Genomic DNA, 27,268 nt, shown 5'->3' on the forward strand with positions numbered 1-27,268 from the left:
CATCTCATCCTCTGTCGCTCCCTTCTCCTGCCCTCAATCTTTCCTAGAATCCAGGTCTGTTCTAATGAGTCAGCTCTTCACCTCAGGTGGCCAAGGTATTGGAACTTCAGTTTCAGCACCAGTCCTTCCAATAAATATTCAGGGTTGATTTCCTTTAGGATTGACTAGTTTGGTTTCCTTGCTGTCCAGGGAACTCTCAAGACTTTTCTCCAACACCACAGTTCAAAAGCATCAATTCTTCAGCATTCAGCCTTCTTTATGGTCCAGCTCTCACATCTGTGAGACATAACTACTGGAAAAACCATAGCTTTGACTATATGGACCTTTGTGTTGCCCCTAGTTTGGAGCTTCTCAAATTTGAATCTGCCCAAAGATCACCAGGGAATCTTATAAACACGCAGAGCTTGATTCAGTACATTTCAGGCCAGTGAGAAGCTGCATGTCAACACTGACACGGTTGTTGCTGTCTGCAGACCACACAAGGAGTAATAAGACTTTGGAGTAAACCCCTGAGCCCAAGCAGATGAGACCTGCAGCTTGGTTGGGGGTTTGATGTCAACACCAGGACTGATTGTGACAGAGGCCATGTGGTTGCTGCTTACACCCAAGTCCATCACATCCCAGTGCCCGGAAGCTCCCCCATCCCTCACAAACTCAGCCAGACCCTAGGAGGAGAGGCAGGCAGGCTTTCTCTGACTTCCTTGGTAAGATATGTCAAATGAACATTCATTACAGTCCCAGGAGCCCTTTCAGAGGCATTTAAGGGAATACTGCACATTTAGCACTTAGCTCTTCAGATTTCAGAGTTCTGGGTCATCATCTTGCCCACAAAAGGGCCATTTGTTTGTGTCTCGACTGTTGAGTCAATTACACTGCCGAGCGGGGATCATCATTTTGTTGCCTCTGTTTTTGGCACAAATGACTTGAGGGTTTTCCAGTCATTGGTAAGTGCCGAAGTCCCTGGCTCTTGATACAGCCCAGGTGTAATGGCTTGGAGACCTACAGTCAGACCAGGTTGGGGAGGGGGTGGGAGTTTAAAATCTGAGCCGGCTAACAGGTGTAGGAGTTAGTTCTTAGCTCTCCAAGATAGTATCTGCATCTTTTTGAAAGCTCACTGAGATTTTCTCCAAGTATCCCAGGGATGGGGGAGCCTGGTGGGCTGCCGTCTATGGGTCGCACAGAGTCGGACACGACTGAAGTGATTTAGCAGCAGCGGCAGCAGCCCACTGCAAGGTTTAAGTTGTAAGCAGAGGCCCTTGCTGCCTGGGTGTACGAGGTGGCTTACAGTACCGTGAAGCCACGTGGATGAAGGCAGAGCTGAGAGCATCTTCACTCACCATGCAGGTAGTTCCTGTTACACTGTCCTTTCACTGCATGTTGATGAGGCAAAATTGTGAGTCACTTAAATATCTGTTGTGTAGTTGCTCAGTCGTGTCTGACTCTTTGCGACCCCACGGACTGTAGCCCACCAGGCTCCTCTGTCCATGGGATTTCCCAAGCAAGCATGCTGCAGTGGGTTGCCATTTCCTTCTCCAGGGGATCTTCCCAACCCAGGAACTCAGGCAGATGCTTTACCTCTGAGCCACCTGGGGATCCCAAATATCCTTTTACAGAGACTTATTTTTTACATGACAAACCTATCCTTTAGATCTTCATTTCATATTTTATGGTTCCAAAGATCTGGAATCAACATTAATTATGATTTTAGAAGGCATGCATTATTTATCATCTTCATCACCAGAGTAATAAAAGCCAACACAGGCCTCCCCATGTACCCTGTAAGGTACATAATGCTAACCTGAGTTTACCTAGGATGAAATTGAGGAAACATCGGGAAGATCCCCTGGAGAAGGAAATGGCAATCCACTGCAGCACTCTTGCCTGGAAAATCCCATGGACAGAGGAGCCTGATAGGTTACAGTCCATGGGGTTGCAAAGAGTCGGACACGACTGAGTGACTTCACTTAAGTGCCTCACCCAGGGTCCCCCATTTAGTAAATATAGAGCTGATTTTGAACCCAGAACATCCTGGCACCAGTGCTCTTAACAGGAATGCTGCCACTCCGTGTTTATGAGAGCACTTAGTACCTGCCAGGTCCAGGGCTTGACAGAGATTGTGTCCTTTGTCCTCAGAATACCCTTACAGGTTAGTCACTATTAATTTCCTTTCCTGGTCAAAGGAGCCTGATCTTAGAGAAATTATTCAGTGTCCCCAAGTCTATACTCTATTTAGTAAACTGGGGGTTGACCCCAAGGGGTCTGTTGCCCTCTCCTTTGCTGACATTGGATCCTTGTGCTCTGCCACCCCTCTCCTCCAGCCCTGGAGTGAAGGCTTCCTGGATCTGTCTCGGCACTAGTTCCATCAGCGCCCACCTATGTTTGCTCTTCCAAAGTCCCTTTTTCCATGTAAGGTGACACAGTCACAGGCTGCAGGGACCAAGGCATGGACATCTTTGAGGCCATTACTCTGTCTACCACTATCCCACTATCTACCACTATTCCCCTATCCATTCCATTGTTTGTCGCAGGAATCCTGCATTGTCCTCCATCTGATCCCCTGCTCACGTCTTCTCTCCCTCGTCACTGGCAGTCAGAGTGATTTTTTTAAGGTGTAAATGCATCCCTTCACAGCTTGTCTAAACCCTCCCAAGGCCGTGATCTGATCGGATCACTCTCTGCCTCCTCTGTCACGCCTCGGCTCCTCGCCTCTCCTGCCCCCGTCACACTGGTCCCGTCAGTGGTCCTCCAGTGGGTCTGGGCACGCTCATGGCACAGAGCCTTCCCGTGTGCTGCTCTGAATGCTCTTGCCTCAGTGTTCTCAGGGCTCTGCCACTCACTCCATTCAGGTCTCTGAGGGAGTGAAACTCCTTCATCTGCACACCGCTCTCTCCCCTCAGTGTGCTTCTCTTTGGAATACTTCTGCAGTTCATTTCAGTCACTCAGTCGTGTCCGACTCTTTGTGACCCTATGAACCGCAGCACGTCAGGCCTCCCTGTCCATCAGCAACTCCTGGAGTTCACCCAAGCTCATGTCCATTGAGTCGGTGATGCCATCCAACCATCTCATCCTCTGTCTTCCCCTTCTCCTCCTGCCCTCAATCTTTCCCAGCATCAGGGTCTTTTCCAGTGAGTCAGCTCTTCACATCAGGTGGCCAAAGCATTGGAGCTTCAGCATCAACATCAGTCCCTCCAACGAACACCCAGGACTGATCTCCTTTAGGATGGACTTAGATTGTAGATTTTTCTACTTTTAATGTCTCTCCCTCCCCTGGAATGGAAGTGCAGAAAGGCAGCTTCTTTGTCCCATTCTCTGTTGAACCCCAGCACTTGGGATGATGCTTGGGTATACAGTACGTGCCCAATACGTGTGCCCTTTCTATAAAGAAAGGAAGGAGAAAGATGGAAGAAGTTGACTTAGCACTCTCCCCCTTTTGTGGTTGTAATCTGAGGTCTTAACCCTCAGAGAAGATAATATTCTAAGTACCTCAAAAGGAATCATTTCACCTCTTTTAAACGCATATTATTTATGCAGATAAATTCTCCCAACGTTTAAATAGTCCCACACAGATACACTCTTCCAGCAGCATGAGCTGATTACCTGATATTATTGCATCTGCTACTTGGAGCTGTGTGACCAGAAGCTCTCTGTGACTCAGTGTGTGCATCTGTAAGATGGGTATAATAATAGTGCTGCCTTCACAGGGCTGTGGTGAGGACTGTGTGTTTAGTTGCTCAGTCGTATCTGACTCTTTGTGACCCCATGGACTGTAGCTCACCAGGATCTTCTAGTGGATAGCTATTTCCTTCTTCAGGGGATCTTCCCGACCCAGGGATTGAGCCCCTATCTCTTGGGTCTCCTGCATTGGCAGGCGGAATCTTTACTGTTTGAGTCATTGTGAGGATTACACTTGTTAATGCTTCCAAAGCACTTACTAATAGAAGGGATTCAGGGACAAAGTATCACATCAGTGCTTATTAAAGATAAAAAACCAAAAACAAACAAACAAAAAAAACAAAAAATCTTTTACATTCAAATTTAAACTGTTCTCTCCAATATTCCTTAGACCTTCATTTAATTTAGAAATAAACTTGGAAACTTTCAGCTTTTTGCTTAACTCAATTTGTTCCTGCTTTATTATTACTTGGGAAAATACTAGTTTGTACTCCTTAATAGGTAATGGTAAAACGGCAAAAGAGTATCTTTGCCCATTTTTTTCCCATCAGTGGTCATATTCTTACCAAATAAATGTTTCCTCTATGGACAAGGGCTGTTACAATGTTTTTTAAATAATAGGATTATCAAATTTAGGGCTTCACTTGCTCAGAGGGCAAGTGTGAAATCTCCAGGCTGCCTCCAAGCCTGTTGAAGTTCCTCTTGAAAGAAAATATCATTTGCCTGGCTTTCCGAGGGGCTGGGGTTTGAAACCTGACACCCACTTGTCCCTTGCCTGATTAGGTCACCACCCTGGAAAGGCTGCTTCCCCCTCATTAAGGAAAAGCTGGCTCCATTTATTTTGGCTCCAAGCGACCTAACAGTGTCTTTAATTCAGCAATGGTCTGTTTTCCTTGGAGGCTGGAGAGGTTTTGGACCAAGCTTGAATTCTTGTGGGAAGTTCCAAAATGGAAGTCAGATGACTTCAGCCAGCAGTGGTGGAAGCAGGAAAGTGGGGCAGGCCTTTGGAAAGTGGATTTTGAATACTGGAGGTTATTCATAAGATGCCTGACAGGATAGAGCCTAACCGTTTGAAGATGATATGGACAAACCATTTTATTAGTCTGTTCAAACTGATACCTGTTTTCTTTTTTTTATTGTTTCCACCTAGACTAGAAAACAGTTTCAACATGATTGTCGGAGGCAAGAAGGGATTGATAAGATGTTTAACCGTACACAGATGCAAGACAAGCCCCTTCTGGGGGAGACCTGTGAAGGTCACTCTCGTTGTTCAATCGCTCAGTCGTTTCTGACTCTTTGCAACCCCATGGACTGCAGCACACCAGGCCTCCCTGTCCTTCACTATCTCCAGAGTTTGTTCAAACTCATGTCCATTGGGTTGATGATGCCATCCAACCATCTCGTCCTCTGTTGCCCCCTTCTCCTCCTACCTTCAATCTTTCCCAGCATCAGGGTCTTTTCCAGTGAGTGAGTTGGCTCTTCACGTCTTGTGGCCACTCTAGAAGGACTAAAGGCTGTATACACATTGGTCAGAGGAAGCCTTGAGCTGGGAGAAACATTGTGGAGGTAGCTCATGCCCAGGTGGGGCCTCACTGGTGCCTGTGCCTTTTCTCTGCAGAAACTGTGGAAGGGAATTAAGGCAGGGCAGCTCTCAGTGTGGGGAACAGGTGGTCTGCACAGCCATTGGTGAGGGCAGGGGAGGGGAGAGGTGGTGGTGACAGGGCCGAGCAGGAGGGACCCAGACTTCCAGTCTCTTGCATTAATAACCACGTTGAACTTCCTGCCTCATAAAGCCACTCTCTCTCATCTCTTTCTTGCCTCTCCCCAATATTCTCGGTTCCAGAGACTCTTTTTTTGGTTTTGTGTTTTAACCAGAGGTCCATGGATCTTCTAAGAGTGTCCATGGAAGAATTTAAGGGGTTCCTAAAAGCTCAGAGATTATATACAAAATGTTGTACGTGTGTTCATTGCCTTTAAATCCATAGTTCTTACCAGATCCTCAAAAGGACTCTGATCTGCCCTCCTGAGAAGCTTAGAATCACTGTTCTAGATGGTAGCATAAATCACCCCCTAGGATACATTGCACTTTTGTCTCCTTCAGTCCCTCATGATAGGTGCAGAATTTGGCAAAGCCAAAACGTTCCAAAAAGGTTTGCACAGCATCAAAAGACCTTGGAGAGCCGACTCTAGAGGCAAGAAGCATGACTCCAGAGCTTTCATGAGTCAGTGCTGGTCTAGACTGAGGGCCGAATCGGCCATACCTGGGGTCTTAGCTTCGGCTGCTGTGAAAAATTATACAGCTTTGTGGCTTAAACAACAAATGTTATTTCTTCCAGTTCTGGAGGCAGAAAAGTCCAAGATCAGGGTACTGAGATATTGGGTTCCTCTTGAGGGCCCTCTTCCTGGTTTGAGATGGCCATCTGCTTCCTGTGTCCTCATATGGTGGGACGAGAGAGAAAAGCAAGCTCTCTACTGTCTCTTCTTTAATCCCATCAGGAGGGGCTCCATTCTCTTGACCTAATTATCTCCCAAAGGCTGCATCTCTGTCACATTGGAGATTTGGGTTTCAACATTTGAATTTGGGAGCTAGGGCATGAACATAGCACCCTGTGATGCGCTGAACAAGTGACTCGGAATCTTTGCTTGGATACAAGCATATCTAGGTAAAAACACATCCAGAGTGACACCTTCAATGTGTCAGGAGGTACTTTACGTGATGAATACATAACATCACATGGGCTTTCCAGGTGGCTCAGTGGTAAGATATCCACTTTCAATGCAGGAGCTGCGGGTTCGATCCCTGGGTCAGGAAGATCCCCAGGAGGAGGACGTGGCTACCCACTCCAGTATTCTCGCCTGGAGAATCCCATGGACAGAGGAGCCTGGCGGGCTGCAGTCCATGGGGTCTCAAAGAGTCGGACACGACTGAAGCGACTATGCACGCATGCGCATGACATCACCGGATTATAATCACTTGATTTTATGATAATCTTGTAAGATGGATACGAGTATCTTTCCCATTTTACAGACAGAGTAAGAGTAACTTAAGCTCCGAGAAGTCAAGTACATTTCTCAAGGTCATTAAGTGGTAGAACTGAGATGTAAGGTCCAGTTGGTCCAATCCATGCTTCCTGCCAACCTAGTAGCTTTGTTACATGCAAACAACCTTCGTAGTAGCTTGTAGGATGCTGATGAATCCGAGCTTTCCTTCAGGACTCTGATTTATCATTTTTAGAGTTAACCGAGAGAGGGACAAGTCAAGTAAATAATTTGCTAGTCACTCTGTTAGGAATTGGGAGGGATAACCACTTTTCCTTCCCAAAGGGACCACCATGCATGCCCTGAGGGGGTGGGATTTCTGGACCGCTGTGGAGTTAACAAGAGGGGACTTGGGAAGTTAGAAAAGGGAGGGGGAGTCTGCATTCCAGGCATAGCTCATGGTATGAGAAAGTACCAAATTTGGAATGGGACAAACAGATGAAGAAGGTGTCAAGTTCTCTGGGGAGGAGTAGGGGGACTGGAGGCTAGAAACAGGGTAAAGCTCTGACAAAGATGTACGGTGACTTCTGAGCCTGAAACAAAGGAGAACCATCCCGAACCCTAGGAGCCTCCCCTCCCCCATCCCAGCAAAGAGGAGTTCCATGCCGAAAGGGGACCGAGCTCCGGCTGGAAACAGACTGCCCGTCTACAGAGGGAGGTCGTCCATTCCAGCAGAGAGCTCTCCAGCCACGGGAAACGCCATCTCAATCTCCATGGCTTGTCCACTGGCAACAGATGGCTTCACTAGGGCTTGACTTAGGGAAGAGTGAAAGTGAGGAGCCAAAGGTGGAAAGAGAGGAACTGAGTGGGAAGAGGGGGAATCGTAAAGGACCGACAGGAGGCGCCTGGGTCCTAGCACTGGCATCAACAGTCTGACACCCAAATGTGGGTGCACAGCACTGAATCCAGCTCAGACCCTAGAAGGCAGCAGCCTCTCCGTCCTCCACGCCCAGCCCAAGAAGGCTGTCCCCGGAGACGAAACGACGGGAGTGACATCAGCAGAGAAGGCAGGCTCAGCTGTGCCTTGGACGTGGCTCTGCCAGCTGCTCTTCCCCAGGGGACAGACACGGCTCTCACTGGGGAGAAGCCTGGAAAGTGGCTGAGTGTCCGTTTCCCAAAGGACTGAGCCAGATCTAAGGGCCCAGGGCAGCTCAGGGAACTGCTTTCTCTGACGCAGGATCTGCAGTCTTGTTCATGCTCACATAGAACATAACACACGTTCCTTTGTCAAGTCAGCACAGGCTCCATCCTCAGATCCTCCCCGAGGGGCTCTCCCCACCCCCAGAGCTCCTGGCTCCCAGTCAAGCAGACGCCTCTGCGTCAACTATTTTTCCACCCCCACCTCCCCAAGTATTCCATTCCCTCTTGTGGGATAAATTTAGCTCTGAATGAATGAGAGAGGAGGGCACAGTCATGTAAACACGGACCAGGTAGCTTTCCAATCTAAGTCTGACACACACACAGATGGCAGAAAAGATTCAAGTATTTCTGGTTCCTTCTTTCTGCTGCTTCCACCACATGCTCAGACCCTGCGTCCTATTCTCTGCATTCCGCAAAGCTAATTAAATATATAGATCAGGATGTGAACCATTTGACTGGATAAAGCAGAACTCACTTGAGTGATTGAGGAACATTAAGGAGTCAAAGAGAGCCTTGGGTTGCATTGGACATTTTCATTTACTGATTTGATGGTCGTAGAAACTCATCAGACACTTGGAAGCTTTTGTCTTATTAGCCTAGTCTTCTCTCCTGGTGGGCTGGGCCTGTGGCTGCTAGAGAAAGTTGCAGTCTTAAAGACATCACCTCGCCCCACCTGCCGCCACCCTACTGACCAGTCCTTACCTCTCTGAGTTCCTGACTTCCAAGGCATCACTTTGACTGTTGTCCTCGCCCCTCTGAGAGCATTTCTAGTTCTTAAGGCATGTTCTCATTCATGAGTTCCTTTCATCCCTATAAGAACCTTGTGTGGTAGTTAGCTATCTCTTACCCAGTGTACAAATAGAAAACCTCAGCTCAGAGCAGTTGAGTGACTCTTCTGAGGTCACACAGTAAGTGGCGGAGTTAGGATTAGGACCTAGTGTTGAGATTTTGTCTGCGTGCTCTTCCCATTCTACCTTGAGCTGTTTTGAGGAAAGGCTGTCTGTCCATGATGCCCCAGCTGGAAGGGTTATACTGGGTAAGGAGCAATTTTTTGTTGTTGTTGAAGTATAGTTGATTTACAATGCTGTGTAAATTTCTGGAGTGATTCACTTATATGTATGCATGTATATAAATGTACTTTTTCAGATTATTTTACATTATAGGTTATTGAATGATATTGAATATCTCAAAGTTTCCTGTATAAGGTCCTATACAGTAGGACCTTGTTGTTAATCTACTTTATATATAGTAGTTTGTATCTGCTAATCCCAAATTCCTAATGTATCCCCCCTCTTTTTCCCTTTGATAATTATAAATTTTTTCTTTGTGAGTCTGTTTCTGTTTCGTAAATATATTCATTTCTATCATTTTTTTGATTCCTCATATTAGTGATATCATATGATATTTGATATTTTTCTTCCTCTGTCTGATTTCCTTCACTTAGTATGATAATCTCTAGATTCATCCATGTTGCTACAAATGACATTATTTCATTCTTTTTTATGGCTGAGTAATTTTCCATTGTAGGCTTCCCAGATGGTTCAGGGGTAAAGAATACGCCTTCCAATGCAGGAGATGTGAGTTCAGTCTCTGGATTGGGAAGATCCCCTGGAGAAGGAAATGGCAACCCACTCCAGTAATCTTGCCTGGGAAATCCCATGGACAGAGGAGCCTGGCGGGCTACAGTCCATGGGGTCACAAAAGAGTCAGACATGATTTAGCAACTGCTGCTGGTGCTGCTAAGTCGCTTCAGTTGTGTCTGACTCTGTGTGACCCCATAGACGGCAGCCCACCAGGCTCCCCCGTCCCTGGGATTCTCCAGGCAAGAACACAGGAGTGGGTCGCCATTTCCTTCTCCAATGCGTGAAAGTGAAAAGTGAAAGTGAAGTTGCTCAGTCGTGTCCGACTCTTAGCGACCCCTTGGACTGCAGCCCACCAGGCTCCTCCGTCCATACAACAACATTCTGCTGTATGTCGATGTGTGTATCTGTGTGTGTGTGTGTGTATATGTACCACATCTTTATCCATTCAGCTGTCAATGTATATCTTAGGTTGTTTCCATATCTTGGCTATTGTGAATAATGCTGCTATGAACATTGAGGAAGGCATGTATCTCTTCAAATGAGAGTTTTCTCCAGATATATGCCCAGGAGTGGAATTGCCGGATCATATAGTAACCCTAATTTTAGTTTTTATTTTTTAAGGAACCTCCATACTGTTTTCCATAGTGGCTACGCAAATTGACATGCCCACATACAGTGTAGGAGGGTTCCCTCTTCTCCATGCCCTCAGGAAAGAGCAGTTGTTGAGACTTTCTGGCTATTACCTCTTGGTGAGAACAGCTCTAAGGGGGCCAAACCCAAGTTGAACCCATTTTGCCAGTGTATGGAGGGTGGGCAACGGCAGGGGGCGGGCGGCATACAGGATTGAATCGCTGGACATTGCAAAGGGCATCAGAGGGGCTCAGCATACATAAGTGGTAGGAGCTGAAGCTAGGCTTTCCCAATTTCATTATTCATTCCCCAAACAGGAGGGCACACAGGATTTAACTGATAGGTCGCTGTCCCTGCACAGACAACCCCTTAGAAAATCTCTCTCTTGTCAGCAGTGCTGACTTGCAGGATGAGTACAGTGTGATCACATCACAGTTAACAATGAAAGTGTCGATGGCCACAGTGCAAAACAGGATTCGAAGCTGACGGGGCACTTCGTGGTCATTGTTCTAGGGCAAACTAGACTGGCCCCTAAGCTCTCTGAGAAGCCCTTGATCTGATTGTGTCCACTGGCATCAGACAGCCAGATGGGCCTTCCCAAAGAGTTTTCCCCTTTGTAGCTAATTCACTCCCAAACCTTGAATCACTTCCACCAAGGAGCACCTTTATTATGTGGGCATGTAGCTTTCTTCCTAAACACTCCACTCCCTAAACACTTAAGCTTTTCTTTCCATCTTTTCCTTGGACTTAATCCGTGTCCTCTTAAATATTCCCTTGTCATTCCTTCTTATTTATAATTATTAAATTGACTCACTCCAAAAGATCAGGCTGTAGGTGTCTATGAATCGTTAAAGGATAGCCTGGTAATGAAATTTCTAGGCAATAAATGACACAGAGCAGAATCCTTCCTCTTAAAAGGTGAAAGAGAAGTACCTATTCATGTGGGGGACTTAAAGACTATTGATAGTTCACCCCTGTTCTTAAAAGCCTACATTGTAAAAACAAAAACAAACCAAGCTAACGTAAAAGGGTAGATACAATCAAGTCACTCACTTGATGTGGTCTGTGACGGCGTTAACGAAGTGGCAATTGGGTTGAATAATTAGGACCTACCATCACTGGAGCACCAACTGTGGTCAGTCTCGAGAATTTTCAATCTATCTTGATTCCCTGCAATATCCCTATGAGGTTAGAGTTGTTATCTTCCATTACAGATGAGGATATTGAGCTAAGGAAATTCAATTTGTGCCACTGGTCAGTCCAAGTATCGGGATTCTAACTTGTCTTTATAGCTCATCCCTTTTCTCTGTGTCATACCCATCTCCTAATCCCACTTTTCAAAATGTTTACCAATATCTGAATGTCCCAGCAAGGTGAAGGTGGGATGACCCCTAACCATCCAGATCTTGTTCCTCTATCCTCTCCTTATAGCCCCTGGTTTCTTCCAGAAATTCACAGTGTTGATCAGCTGACATTGCCAAGGCTCATGCTGCTGTTCATGGGGTCGCAAAGAGCTGGACGTGACTTAGTGACTGAACAACAATTGCCAAGGCTAGCCCGGAGAAAAGGAAGCCATCAAACGGAAGCTCTACTGTTAGTTTCTGGATGGATTTCCAGGTGTTCATTGTGATTCTTCTGTGTAGAGAGCTTCGACAGTCTATGCTTTAAGTGACATCCAGCCTGTAGTTTCTTTCCCACACTGGAGCTCTGTTTTCTAACTTCTTTATCTTTCTTGCACGATAGGGACTCTCTCTATGGATCTGTCATTTGAATCCCGTTGAGAAAAACATCACATACTTGAAATCCCATCAACTTCCCCAAATTGTTCACAACTGCAGGAGCCAAAAGGGCTCTCAGCACCATTCCCCGCCTTTTGATTCTGTGCAGCCATATGTTTTGAATGACCATGTATTCTCACAGATCTTAGGCAAAAGATAGCTGATACAAATACAAGCATTTTGGACCACCTGGCATTCCTTTGAAAATTACTTTTGTCAAAGGAAAGCTTCAGGTTACTCCGAAATTTCACACTCTTAGCTTCTGTTCAGCAAAACTTTAACTCATTCAGTGGGTCTTGGCGAGTCATTTCCCTCTCAGTTTTCAGAACTCCTGTTTTCCCCACAGAGAATAGGCTGTGATCATCTGTGGTTCCCAAAGGACTCATGCCCTAAAATAGATTCTGCAATTTTTATTAGCAAAGCATCTATTTTGCAAATTGAGCATTCTGTGTTCTCTCCATACAATGCTTTGCAATACAGCATCTATCAGAAAAACCATTAAACAATACGGGTAGTGCTTATGCAATGTGGTTTAATGTCCCAGCAAGAACTAGTGATTTGTTACACACATTATGCACCCATTGTAATAGATCTTTTGAGATTTCAAATGTGTGGAGGGCAAAAAGTCACCCATATTAGCACTAGACTAGGGATTCTTTGTAATACCAAGCCATTGCCTCATGTCTAGTATAGAATGACTACACAATAAAAATTTATGAAAGAAGTGGTACAACTTGGGTTATAAATGTCCGTGTTTATAATGGTTTTGATGATTTTAAAATGCTAAAATTTAGAGATTTGAGGGGAGACGTGCTGGAAGAGGAGAAAATGTTTTCCCTCTACTCTTCACATCTTCCTGTTCCACTTAGAGTTCTTAGTCACAAGCAACAGAAACTGATTTGAGTTGCTAGGAGCAGAGAAGGCATGAATTGAAAGTGTATTTATCACGTAGTTAGAAGAATAGCTGGGAAGATGAGAAGAGGCTTGAGCAATGGGCAGGACCAAAGATGAGCAGAAGCCTGAGAGAATTCTCTAATGCTGTGTCTTCAAGGCCCTTGGCCAGTGCACATACCTCACAACCTGGATTGCATGCCATATCATAACTTCCAGGGACCTGGGAAGCAAGAGCCTGGCATTTCCCAGCTTCTGTGTTGGGAACTGGCTCTGACTCTCTCTATGGCTTGTGATATGGGAATTCCCCTAAAAATGGAAAGGGCTTCACAAATTGGGCAGCCAAAAAATATGGAAGAGTCTGCTACATTTCCACCTGGACATGTCCCCAGGGTCGAGCATTCTGAATTTCTTCTCCCCTTTGACTTTTTGCCATAACTGCTTTGACAGTCCTCAACACTTAGGGAACATGACCACTGCATACCTTCGGTCCCAGGCGGTTGAAAGCCACTGAGGAAGTAAACACAATTGGTCAAGGAGTCTTCTATCTATTCCTAGTAAAGCCAATTAGTACAATGGTTCATCCCTAACCCCTACCTCACCCCATAGATATTTAATTCTATACATGTATCCAGAGAAATGTGACCCAGGAGATTCTGATGCATACTTCTGATTAAGAATCATGTCTTAATTTCCCCCATATCTCACAGTTTCTTTACAAACCATTTCTATTTCTCCCACCTATCTCAACCAAAGACACTTCCATCAGCTGAGGAAACTAGGCTTCTGATATATGCTCACTCAACTTCTATCTCCTTCAACTAAAATGTCTTCACCTTTACTCATTCCATCTTTTGTCCTCTTTCATTTTCCCTTCTTTCCAAGGCTAACATGGCCACCAGGGCTTGTTTGAATGCCCTCTGGTCTAATCTGAGACTGAACACTTATCTTCCCTTTTGACTATGTCTTTGGTCTCACTTCCCTGATGCCTAATTCCCTTTGATTCTGAAACATTCAAGTCTCACCTCATCTGACAACCTCTAACTTGCCTTTGCTTCCCATAGACCACCTCCAGTTCTCCCCAACGCCCTCATCTTCCATATCCAAAGATCTTAAAGGAGTGTTTTGTACTCAAGGATGCTTCTTTCCCACCTCTCATTCATTCTCAACTCTCTGTCGCTGCTTACAGGCTCACCCTGTACACATACACAGCTCTTTCCATGTCACCCATGGTTTCCTAGCTGCCCAAGGCTCTTCTTAGTCTGCATCATTTTTTTTTAAACCTCCCCAAACCATCTGACCCTGTTGAGAAACCTTTTTTCCCCATTGCGATTTTTTGTGGAAACATCAATCTTGATTTTTGCTTCTCATCCCCAGATGACACTTCCTCAGCCTCCCTTGCTGGGCTTTCTCTTCTTGTGTTTGTTCTGTTTCTCACTCTGGCCATTCACATTTCTTGAGCTAGAACCACAACGCAGATGACAGCCAGATGCATGTTCCCAATCCCGATTCTTCTACCTTGAGATGCAAAGCTTTCAAACTGGTCACTTCCCAAAGGTGCCTAAGCTCTTTGGGGGCTTAGGATCTCACCTTCCATCATGTCTTTTAAAAATTTATCATAGCAAAATATACATAACATAAAACTGATCATTTAAGAGTACGGTTCAGTGACATTAGGTCCATTCACATCATTGTATTCTTCGGATTCTTTAATATCTGTATCACTGGAGGGGATAGGACCACTTATTCACCACTGAGGCTTGCCTCCCCTTCATATGACTGGCTGAGCCTGGTGGTTATGAATGTGGGCTCTGGAGGGTCTGAGCTGAACTAAAATCCCAGCTCCGTGACTCTGACTGAGTCCTTCAACCTCTCTGGTCTCACTTTGCTCATCTTGTTATTCTCTGCTCTAGCTGGGTACACAGTCACTCTGCTGAAGTAATAACAGCTTTGTTTATCTGTGAGCAAACACCCTCAAAAGACTTGTCCTCTGGAGCTGGCACTGGAAGTAAAGAGAAAATGTACCGTTTGAAGAAAGTGATGGGTCTTAGCCAGAAAGAAGAATATATATATTCTGGATATACTGGAGAGGGATGTCAAATCTGGTGTTGGCTTGGATTTATGACCCAAACAGCTCCACCGATGCCAGTTATGAAAAGAAAGGGAAAACAATCAATCAGTTAGTTAAACTGTTTCAGTCTTTGGGCAGAGTAGTAATTGCTCTTCAAGTGACAGGTGAAACCTCCCTGAACATTGAAAAGGTGATTTAGTAGAAATTGTAAGAATTTTCCCAGGAAAGAGGTCATTTAGAGAAATTTGATGTGCATACCTTTAAAAATGCTTTAAGTCTTGCATTTTATCGGATCAAGCACCTGAATAGGTCACATTGGTTTCTCCCCCACCCTACTCCCCTCATGTTTATTTCATTTTGTGGAGAAAAGTTTGCTTTTGAATGTTGGAAATTCTAGCAGCCTCCTCCTGGATGGTAAGAGGTATTTTGTTTGTTTTTACCTTTTATTTCCTTTTAGACCGGATCTTCTCCATCTCTCATATCCAGCCTAGGGCCTGGCATAAAGGATCCACTTTAGTACTGTCTCCTGTTTTAGTAAACTGAAAATGGAAGTTGCTCAGCTGTGTCCGACTCTTTGGGACACGGTGGACTATACCGTTCATGGAATTCTCCAGGCCAGAATACTGGAGTGGGTAGCCATTGCCTTCTCCAGGGAATCGTCCCAATCCAGGGGTTGAGCCCAGGTCTCCCATTTTAGTAAAGAAGAGGTAAAATATTTTAGGGATCAGATCCTACTTTTCCTTCTAGAGGCTGAATATAGAAGTAACAATTCTCCGTGTTCCAGCCCAGAACATTGCAGGATAATGTTAAGAACAGATTGCCCTTTACAAAGTACCTTTCTATACTTTATCTCATTCAGCACTTCCCTTTTCAGATGAGGAAACTGAGGTTCAGAGTGGTTAAGCGACTTGCCCAAGGCTTTACAGCTATTAAGTGGTCAAACCTGGCCAACGAAGCACCTGTAACTACAAAATCTGCACCTGCAAACTCGTGGTTGTCTTTCTAACCCACATTTGACCCCACAGAGCGATGGCCTATGTTCAGCTGTACGCTGTCCTTGGCCAACTTGACCGCTGTGGATCCTGCCATCTAAGGCATGTGGGCAAGGCAGCCCTTCCCAGTGAGAAATGTCCCCATGTCGAGTTCAGGCTTTTGGCACGAGTCGGAAGGCAGGACGTGCTGGGGCCCGGCTTTCTACCTGAGGCCCTTGGGCTAGATTCTGCAGGTCCCCAGTGAGCACGTGTCCACCTGGGCGCACCAACCCTGCGCCCTAGCGGCTCCCGTGCGCCCCGGGTGCCCACCCGCACGCGTGGTGCCTGGCCGCTCCTGGGGGAGCCCCCACTCCCTGCGGCTACAGCCCGGGTGGCTCCCGCCCGCCTAGAGCCGCCCGGGGGCCGTGGCCGCGGGTCCCCCACACCCCAGGGGCGGAGCGAGGCGCGGAGACGTCAGGGCGGAGAACGAGCGCGGGGCGAGCGCGCCCTCCCGGCGGCTGCCCGCGGCCCACGTCCCCGACTGGCGCGGCCGGCGGCCGGGAGATGAAGGGAGCGGCAGCGCTGGGGCGCAGCCAGGCGGCGGGCCGGGCGGGGGCCAGACGCTGAGCCGGGCGAGCCAGCCGCGCGCACAGCTCTGCCCGCCACCCCCGGGGCAGATCCCCGTAGGCTTTCCCTGGGGTTCTAGCAAAGCTCCCCCGCGGGGTGCCCATCAATTTCCTCGGGTGACTACAGCGTGTGTTTTGTTTTTCTTTCTTCTTTCCCTCGCTGTGTGCCCTTCTCCAGGATGGCAGAGGCGGAATTGCACAAGGAAAGGCTGCAAGCCATAGCAGTAAGTCCACTTTCATTTTATTTTCTTGCTCTATTGTCTGGGATGGGAAAGGACCCCGAGTACTGCGGGGCCGTCGACATTCCAGCACAGTAGCCACAGGACATGTGTTTTGGGGATAAAAGTCTATCAAGGCTCAGCTACGCTGAGTTTTATTTTATAGTCTGTAGATGGAAAGCCCCAGGGCGCGCTTTGGGCTGGGGATTTGAATGTGGAAGATTGGCTTAGAAATAAGACGCTTGCTACTGGGCTTTGAGGAAAGACGAAAGAGAATCATGGGGCGGGAGGGGGGACAATTCCTAGAATATTGCCACCCAGTGCTCACTAATACTCTGACTTCAGATGCTGGAGAAGGCGGGAACGGTCACCAAAAACCGTGACTTCCACGCTCTCTGCAGAAGCTGTTGGTCTGCTAAGTGAAAAACCAGCAGTCCACTCCGCTGCCAGCCACGCGGTAGAACCTCCTCCCTGAAACCGAGAGTATTCATTTTCCCTGTTCTGTTTGAAATTGACAAGGGCACTGGCACAAAGCCACCACCTTGGGTGAGAGGAAGGTCTGGGGACTTCTTGGAACAACTGGGTCCTGGGAATAATATTCCAAGAGAGCCTCCTCCTTGTGTGTGGTTCCTCACCTATTTTCAGCATACAAAGGAACAACCAGTTTGGGCAAAGTTTATGTGCACTCTCAGAAAAGTGTACCCATGCGCATCTTGAGTATAAGAGAGCTCTCCAAGGCTGCCTAAATTTGAGTGGTCCTGCCCCAGTGCTGCCAATGACCCACAGATGTGGTATTTTTACTAGAGCCACCACAGCTGGATTATATATTTCTTTTGCAGATGAAGGAATGATTACTGCTGCTCTATGAAATAATAGCAATTAAAAGAGAAGCTATGTTAACATATTGGCATAAAAGAATCTCCAGACATTCGTCTACCTAAGTAAAAAAAAATTTTTTTTGTCCAGGAGTTCCCTGGAAACACATATGAATTTGTTGGAGAAACAGTGTGTAATGTTTTGGAAGCAAAGTATATGAAAATGTTTTCAAAATCCTTTGGACGGATTCTTCACTGGGAAATGCACACAGGCTCTTCTTTTTCTTTTTAAAGAAGCATTTGATGTGGTCTCTGTGGCTCTGAGACCCTCTTTATCAAAGTCTTCAAATCTTAAATGTCTTGGAGACTTCACAGCTGAAGCGAGAAAGACGTTTGTTGGCATTGTTGAATGCTATAGCTTTTTTTGTCTGTTGGGCAATCTTTGAACTTGGTGTTCAGAGCTCAGGAAGGCTTCCCCCCCACCCTCCCGCCCCACCTTTTTCCCCCTTTCCCTCTGAGTGTGTGTATTTTGATGGTTAGTGAAATTGTTTGTTTTCTAGAGTTTGTGGCCAGGCAATGTGGTCAGTATGTCATGAACTGGGTAAGAATGGAGATATTCAGTTCTTGGTGCCATGTAGCTGGTGGATGTTTTATATAAACTGAATAATAGGCTGCTTTAACTGTCCATGTAGTGGCTGCTCCAGAGAGCATTCCATTGCTCTCATCAGTGGCCGCTGACGGTTCCCAACAGTTGTCACATTTTCTGCCTTTGCATGACCAGCTTGTCTGGATGCCTGAGGAACAGCTGGGCCTCATGAAAGGGCTCGCTTTCCAAACAGGGAGCCAGTAACAGCTCACACTTGGGCCACCCTTTTCCACGTGAGGCTGGGTCATTCCCAGCAGAGGCTAAATGGATTTTTGCGAAGGGTCTAGCCAGCCTTCTGGGATTCTTACACCCATGCAGTTGTGGAGTTGAGTCTGTCCTGTACTTGGGAAACTGTTAATAATTCTCATGAATGATTCGGCCTCAATGAACATATCTTAGTGCAGATTTTCTAACAGCAAATTAACTCTGTATGTGTGTGAGAGAGGGAATTGAGAGAAGGGGTGGAGGCGCTTCTGACCATGTCAGCTGTTCTGTACCCTGCTTTGACCTAATGCATACTCTCCAAAGTTTGCAAACCCTGATCTGTCTGCCACCTTCCTAGGGTTCTCAGGGGACTCTCAGGAGCTCAGGAGCCTGCTCCCAGAGCCTAGTCCTCCTGAAGTCTCTCTGGAGATGTGAAGGAGGAAGAGCAATGACTCTATCTCTTCACCAACTTGGGTGCCTCTCCAAGAGGAGATTCTCATCTGTAGATTCTTGAACACTCTTCAGTCTACACCTTGGTCCCTTCATCTATAAAGAGGGCTCCTGAGTTCTGCTCCAGGGGCTGGCTGTAAGGTTTAGCTACGGGGCAGGTGAAGGGCCTGGCATGCAGGGGCCAGCTGATGATCTTCAGCCAGAGCCGCCCATCCCTCTCCACCCTGCTGCCTCGTCCTGTGAGGGCAAGAGGCAACATCTCTGAAACATAGTCTGAACGACCTGTATCCTCCTCTTTACTCAACTGAAGGCCAGGGCTCGGCCCAGCATCAATTCCACCAGCTGCTCAGGCCCAGGTGCAGAGATATGACTGGAGGATTCAGCCATCCAGCAGGTATTTACAAAGTGTCGCCTCTTGGGAAAAAAGTGACAACGCCAAAAAGTCAGTGTCCCTAAGTTTCAGTCATCAGAGGGAAGACTTTACCCTTTGCACACTTAAGTTCTGAAACCTATGTCACGTGATCATTGGTGGGATTCCCCCTGCCACCTCCAGGGAATGAAATACTCAGAAACGATAGTGCTTTAATTGAATCTTCCCGTTGAGTCCAGAGACTAATCAATGAGAAAAGATGAATCTCGTCCTATTTCCTGCTAAAAGCGGAGCAAATCTTAACAGGTGTCTCTGCTCCCAGGCTCTCAGCAGTAGGGATGTTCCCGAAGCTGGAATTTTAGGAGAAAGCAAAATAATTCTGAGGCAGGATGAATGTGGGTTGTTATTCTAGGGAATAATAATACAATTGCCACTTATTGACCATCTTCTATTCAGCAAGGCCCTGTGTGTCATGCTTCTTTTCTTAACCTCAAGTTAATGGTTTAACATAAACAATTTCTAGCCAGTGGAAGGAGTACTTATATAAATAAGCACACAGGTGGAGCAGGTAAACCAAGGAGCTGTAGAACACTTTCTCAGAGATCTGAGCGGGTCGGGGAGATTTGGTATAATAAAATATAAAATCACGCAAATACTTCCCCATGAGCAGAAAGAATGTATTTACTTGTTTGTTGTTCATTTATCATTTATTTGGAACAGTTAGTAGAAGAAAGGGAAAGCCAACCACGTGAAGTTAAGTCAGTAGCCAAAGGCACCAACTCAGTAATAAGACTCAAGTGCATTTTTAACACAGATGATGTCATTTAATCCTGATGAGCTGATGGGGGAGGAACATCTAGATTATCCATGTTTTAAAGAGCCAGGATCAGAACCCAAATTGGAGGGCCCTGGAGCTTGTTTATTGACCACTGCCCAGAAATGCACCTCCCAAGATGGTGGCAGCATCTTGAGCTCCTCCCATGAGCTCGCTGTGTGGGTGGTTCCGGCAGCCCCTGTGTGAGCGGATGAGGGAAAAGACTGATTCAGTAGCATTGGGAAAGACTGAGACAGTCCAGGAGGCCACATCCTTTTGAGAGTCTTCCAGTGCATGGAAATACCCGGTGGAAGCTCTAACCAAGTGAGTAACCCATTCCTTTGGGGAAGAAGCTGCAGTGTCTCAGTGCAAACCAGTTTTGGGGGGAGGATGTTGTTATGTCTGCACGTCACAAGAAGAGGGTCTTCCTTGGGCTCAGGTGAAGATAACTGAATGTTTCAGAGATTGTCTTGAGCAAAAGCCATCAGAGAAGTTCTCAGGCGATATGTGCTGAGGTGGCGCTAGTGGTCAAGAACCCATCTGCCAATGCAGGAGACATAAGAGACTCAGGTTCAATCCTTGGTTCGGGAAGATCCCCTGGAGGAAGGCATGGTAACCCACTCCAGTATCCTTGCCTGGAGAATCTCATGGACAGAGGAACATGGCGAGCTACAGTCCGTAGGGTCACAAAGAGTCAGACACGACTGACGCGACTTGGCACACTCACAAGCTGCCAATCCAACCTACACTGGCTTTTTAGGGTATTTGGTTACTTACTAAGAACTCGAACTCTGGAATAATAAAAACGATCTTTGGCATTTGTGTAGCACTTTACAATCTACAAAAACCTGCATGTATTACCTTAATTCTGATCTGTGCCAGGCAGGACTCATTGTCTGCACTTTACAGTAGAGTATGCAGAGGTGTCTGGGCTCACACAATGAGAAGTGGAAGGGTTGTATATCTCTCCTGACTCCTGACTCCTAGTATTGGTGGCCTGTCTAGCTTTGGGCGTGGGGTGCTCTGCTATGGGTGAGAGCTGCCTCGAGGATCCTTCAGCTGGGGCTGGGGGCGGAGGAGAGGGGGTGAGCTTTGGGGTATGTGTGCCAGGATGTGCCTCTGTGGAATCTGCCCTTTGGGGATTTCACTTTGGGCCCCTCTCCCCCTTAAAATACTCCCCCAGGGGTTGCAGTTAGTGACCTGTGGCCTCCACCTGCTCCCATTTTCTGTCCTGAGAAGGCCTGGATGTAGGTGGGTGGCTTAGGCTGGCTCTGCTCTGTACTTGCAAAGAGACAAGGCATTTCCTTGGCTTCATCTCTCAATGTTGTTCTTGCCTCTGAGCAGTAAGACCTTGAGTATCAGAGTTGGAGTGTGGACCAAAAGCTCAGAAAACCAGTCAGCCTGCTCTGATCCAGACCACTTGTGTTGGCCTATCTGGCTCGGGCAGAAATCCTGGCTGCCGTTTGCATGGAATCCAGTCCAGCCTAGCTTCCCAGGTCAGGGATCCCTCAGAGGCTCTAGACACTCAAATCCAAGACTTATAGTAACACAAACTGGGGCTCTTGGGGAGACCATCCCTGTACATGTCCCCTATGAATCTCTGTCATTGGCAGGCAGCTGGTAAAAGGACGGGAGAACTGAAGATGCCAGCCATTCATTTGTTCATCTTCTTCCACGTAAATGGTACCCTGCTTCTAAAAGTTCAAGCTGAAGTTTAAAAAATGGTTTGCCCGGGACAGTGGTGCTGAGGAAGGATTTGACCCAGATGACTCTGCAGGACCGCCCAGTGGGTAGGTGCCACTTGGGACACGTTCAGGGTCGTCGCCAGGTCTGAGAGTGCCAAGGCAGGCCTTACACAAATATGCCCAAGGGTCATACACCTCTCTGACCAGTTATTTGTACCTGTGAGTGTTTCAGGGTTTAGCCTCTTGGGACAAAGAGCAGTTGCTCTGGCAAGTGCCCTGTGAAATAGACCAGTCATCATTTAAAAAGCCAAGCAGGGGGGCTTGTGAGTTACGATTTGTCAATAGAAGAAATCCAGGGCTCAGTAATAGCCCTTTACATTTCTCTGGGGTTTTCCAGTGCTTTGGGGACCACCACTGTTGATCCTTTGAACTACCCACGTTTCATCACTGATCCCTCTTGAGGATGTTGATCAACTTCCTTGGCAGTAAGAGTTGGTCCTCGTGTTGAGATATTGACTGAGACAACAAATGGCATTGATGCACAGACACAGTGGTCCCCAAGGCTGTCCGTGCCTTGCAATCTGGCAAGTAACAAGCATGGATTCTGGCCTCCGAAAGCCTTGGCTCATATCCCAGCAGCCTTTCTGTTAGTATCTGTGTGACCTTGCTGTTCCCCGGTTTCCTCCTCTATAATGTGGGGATAATGATAGTACTAGTCTCATGGAATTGTTTTGAAGGTTATTTGACAGGTTTCACGGGAAATACTCAGTGCAAGCTTTCAGATATCACTCAACAAATGTTTTCTTTTTATAGTAAGTGAATCAACAAATCATAACGCATCCATTTTTAAGGAGAAAATGGATGCAAAGGGTGACAGATGAATTCTTTTCACCTCAACTGGTGAACTGCCGCACTGGGAAATTTCATGAATGTAGTGGCACCTTTGCAGTGCAGGAGGATACTAATAATAACAATGAAAAGGATTGTTTACAGTGAACAGGATTTGCAAGCCCAGAAGGACCTGGGAGCCAGCATGTAACATAAATGAGTGACACAGATTGAATGGGAAATTGTAAGGACCTGAAGAGAAGATTCCACTTCTCAGTGAAGGTACAGTTCATTTATACCAGGTGTGAACATGGGTCCTATGTTGTCATATCCCCTGATTCTCAAGAGAAGCCAGAAATCTTCCTTTTTAAAATGTGAGAACTCCCATTTCAAAATCAATTGGCTTAAAAAGTTTTTAAAAATGTGTGGATGAAACAAAATTTCTTTTGGTCCACGGGTTGACCTTTCATGACCTCCAGATATAGGTAGAGCTTTGAACTTTATGCTCTGCTTTCTTTATGCATGGACTTATTTGGGTTTCATAAGGATGCTATGAAGTAGTACTACCAGTCCCCCTTAGATCTTTCAAAATGTTACAAAAGCAGGGTGCATTTTCAGCGGGGCTTTCTGAGTTTGGTGTCCAAATGTTTGGATCATTGGGAAAAGTGCATATTTGCTATATGTTGATATTAAATTAGCTCCTTTTAACTACTGACATTATAACTCAAAATTCATGTCTAGGTAGATGATGGCTTTCTCAAAATTGACAGAAAAGCTTAACATGCAGCACCTTGATGTGGGAAATTCCACTGTCATAGAAGCATCTTTAACAAGATAGACAGGCCATCTAGTGGTTAAGCCCTTGCCTTCCAATGCAGGGGGTGCAGGTTTGATCTCTGGTCAGGGAGCTCAGATCCCGTATGCCTCATGACAGAAAAACCAAAACATAAAAAACAGAAGCAGTATTTTAACAAACTGGATAAAGGCTTTGAACATGGTCCACATAAGTTTTTTTTAAAAAAAGGGCAGGCAAATTTGAGCTGTCACATGTTACCAGGTGTTTGAGACGATTTTAATATATCAGCCTTGAATTACAGACAATGTAGGGTGACTCAGCTGGGCTCAGGACTTCTAATAATAGCAGCGGCTGCTACTGGACATAGACTTTTGGCCAGCAGTGGTATAGAACCGTGCTTCTCAAACTGCAGTGCATTAGGATCACCTGGAGGGCTCCTTAGAAACACAGATTGTTGGGTCCTCCTCCTAGAGAGTTTGATTCAGTAGATCTGGGGTAGGGCCTGGGAATTGGCATTGCTAACAAGTTCCCAGGGTTTGCTGTTCCTAGCTGCAGCTGCTGTCCTAAGGAACACACGTTGAGTACCGCTGGTGAAGTGATAGAAGGCCAAGGGAGATGATGGCCTGGGTCTTCATAAGTATCACACACGCACTGCGACATGCCCAGGAGTTTGAAGTATGGATGTCTTAAAGAGATGAGATGGAATAAGAGACCAAATTCCAGTGGGCTATAGTCCATGGGGTCACAAAAGAGTTGGGCGTGACTTAGTGACTAAACAATGACAAGAAACCTAGCTCAGTTGGAAAGTGATGTAGTTGTGTCCTTCTTACATCAATTGGCTGCTCAAGAGGAGATCTTGTTTGTCTTGGGTACTTGTTTTAATCTATTTGCGTGCGTGTGTGCTAAGTTGCTTCAGTCACATGTCTGACTCTTTGCAACCCCGTTCTCCAGGCTCCTCTGCCCATGGGATTTCCCAGCAAGAATACTGGATCGGGTTGCCATTTCCTGTTCCGGGAATCTTCCCAACCCAGGGATCAAACTCGTGTCTCTGGCGTCTTCTGCATTGGCAGGAGGGTTCTTTACTGCTGAACCACCTGGGAAGCCCATGTGAAACGCGTATGACGCTCTAGACGGAGAAGTCCCAGAGCAGATCAGCCAGTCAAGTCTTGTAGCAGCCTCTCCAGCCTGCAGGCCTGATTCTCAATGCAGCTGCTTCTCACATGGGCAACTCTAATAGGAGGCCAGGGCAGCTGAGGTTCACTTACTAAATGATGGTTAGTGATTCTCCTAAGTCACTCTGTGTGCACAAGCCTGGCTTGTCATTGGCGTGTCAAAGAGGAGTTTATTCTTGCCAAGATGTCCTCCAATCTTCCCTCATCCTAATTGTAGCATCCATTGTGCAAACCAATGCTTCTTATTCAGATGGTTTCAGCCTCACCCAGGCTCTTAATTTGTCTTAAAACACAAAGCACAGAGGCCACACAGCACAGGATGAGACCTAAGAGAACACGGACGGGCTGCTGGGTGATGGCCGCCCAGCATGAGGAGCTCTGTAGAGGAAAGTTTGCACATGAGCGCTGTGGGTTTGGGCGAATACCGCACAGCTGAGACCTATTTCTGGCAGGAAATGCCGGCAGAAGCAGAGGTTTGTGGGGGTGGGGGTGCATGTTGGAGCTGCATATGCCCTTGGTTAATGGGTATGGCAGTCTTTTCCATTAGTCTCATGTTGAATTAGAATCCACAAAAGGAGATTATTAAATACACAGAGAGACAGACAGAGACAAGCCTTTAGTCTATTTACATAATGCTTGAACGTATATTAAAAATACTTTGGGGCCAGTCTTTGACTCTAGTATCCATGTTTCTATATCATCCTCTGAGCTTAGCTAGAAGGAAATAGGGAACCTGGTCCCTTTCCCTTGCATAAAATGGGAGGGGGAAAGAAAAGCCACATGCACTCCCAAGATTAAAGCCCTAGCAAAGGCTATGAGCCAGACCTCAAAACACATCCTCCAGCTCTTCCTTTCCCCTCTGGCAGCCTATTTCATTACCCTGCGGGCTTCCAGGCTCTTGACAGTCTGTGCACTAGCAAGATGTCTTCAAGGCATTTGTGAAACCTGCCCTTAGTTTTTCGCTGCAGGATGCCGATTTACTTACTATTCTAGGTGGGTGGGATTCCCCCCCCCCCACTCCTTCTAAATTATAACCAGTCATCAGAGGATTCACTTTATTTTTAAAGTCAGGGCTGAAACTTAAAACTTTGAGGGTTATAAAAAATGTTATTCTTAACAGAAAAACATAGGCTTGAAAACTTAACCCCTTGGTGGTAGCTAGGGGATCCTCTTTCTCTGAGTTTGAGCAATGATGCCAACAGTTTTTGAGACCAGTAGATATCACATGGGGCTTCAGGCTTGGGACCTGTGATACATGTATGTCTTTATGTGATGGAGAGAGAAGCCAGATCTGGGAGAGGTACCTTTTGGCCAAGAGGCCAGGAGTCAATTCAGCGGCTCCCCTCTGTCTCCTGACTCATCTTTTTTTTTTTTTTTTAACACACGCAAAAACAGTATGGTTGAGGATCATCTTTATTGTTAGTGATATATTATTTTACCTTTTTTTTGGCCACTCTGTGTAGCATATGGGATCTTAGTTTCCCAGTAAGGGATTTGACTTGTCAGCTTCGGTTGATGATACTTGCTGCTTCTAATGGGTCAGGAAATGGTTCAAAAATTTTCTTGCGGCAGTGGGACTGAGAGACATAAAGATTTGAAAAGTGGAAGAGTGTAGAGGTTCATCAAGAAGTTAAAAATAGAACTGCCATGTGATCCAGCAATTTCACTTCTATGTATATATTACAAGGAAACAAAATTACTATCTTGAAAGGACATCTACACTCCCATGTTCATTGCAGCCTTGTTCCCAGTAGCCAAGAGATTAAAACAACCTAAGTGTTCATTGACAGATGATTGAATAAGGTAAATGTGGTATATCTAGAGTGGAGTATTATTCAGCCTTTATAAAGAAAGACATCCTGCCATCTATGACTAACATGGGTAGACCCTGGAGGGCATTCTGCTAAGTGAGAAAAGCCAGACACAGAAAGATAAATACCTGTAATCTCACTTACATGTGGTATCTAAAGGAATATTGAACTTATAGTAAGAGAGGAGATACTAGAGGGTGGGAAGCAGGGAAAGGGGAGATGTTAAAAGTGTAACTTTCAATTATAAATTGAATAAGTTCTAGAGTCCCAATATATAGCATGGTGACTGTGGTTAAAAACCATGTTACTATATACTTGAAATCTGCCAAGAGAGTTAGATCTCATGTGTTATCATTAAACACACAAAAATGGTAGCTGTGTGAGGTGATGGATATATGAATTAGCTTAATTATGATCTTTATTTCCCAATGTATATCAAAAATATGTTGTACACTGTAAATATAGACAATTTTTTTTCAATCATACCTTAAAGCTGGGGTAAAATGATCTGTTTAAAAAAATGATTTGGAAAGCTTGAAGTTAGTATGAGTGGCCTTGAAAGGAAACACTGCTTATCCAGGAAACACATACACACTATAGGTAGTGATAAGCCCATCATCTGAGTGCTCATTTTTCTTTTCCAGCTGGTATGTAGGCAGCCGTGTTCATGAACAGTGAAATCTGAGCATATGTGTTTAGAATTTAGCGCTGGTCATCAAATAAAAGTTGCAGCAAAACCCAAAAGATATTTAACAGTAACTGAGATAGGTCTGTGGCGATGGGTCAGAAGGCAGGGCAGGTCCTGGGAGGCTGACTGTTGATATACTCTCTAGGTTGTCAGACAAAGTGAAGTAAGTAAAAAAAAAAAACAAAAAAAACAAATACTGTGTATTAATGCATATTTGTGGAATCTAGAAAAATGGCAAAGCAGAGATACAGATGTATAGAACAAACTTATGGACCCTGATGGGGGAGAGGGGAGTGAGATGAAATGGAAGATTAGGATTAACATATATACACTATTAACAGTCTGTTAGGGCTTCCCAGATGGCACTAGT

The 27,268-nt window shown here is 45.9% G+C and overlaps 1 protein-coding gene across 5 annotated transcripts in view; it reads left to right on the plus strand.

The window, feature by feature from the left end:
* PALM2AKAP2 (PALM2 and AKAP2 fusion) overlaps positions 1 to 27,268 on the plus strand; it is a 507,547-nt gene that overhangs the window by 124,091 nt on the left and 356,188 nt on the right. For all 5 annotated transcript variants that reach the window (XM_040237431.1, XM_040237449.1, XM_040237459.1 and 2 more), the window contains exon 2: positions 16,580 to 16,625. In XM_040237431.1, the coding sequence (XP_040093365.1) occupies positions 16,580 to 16,625 (46 nt within the window). The remainder of the gene's footprint in view (positions 1 to 16,579; positions 16,626 to 27,268) is intronic.

The sequence above is a fragment of the Oryx dammah genome, unplaced genomic scaffold (genome assembly GCF_014754425.2).
Source record: "Oryx dammah isolate SB20612 unplaced genomic scaffold, SCBI_Odam_1.1 HiC_scaffold_1, whole genome shotgun sequence".
Lineage (NCBI taxonomy): Eukaryota > Metazoa > Chordata > Mammalia > Artiodactyla > Bovidae > Oryx > Oryx dammah.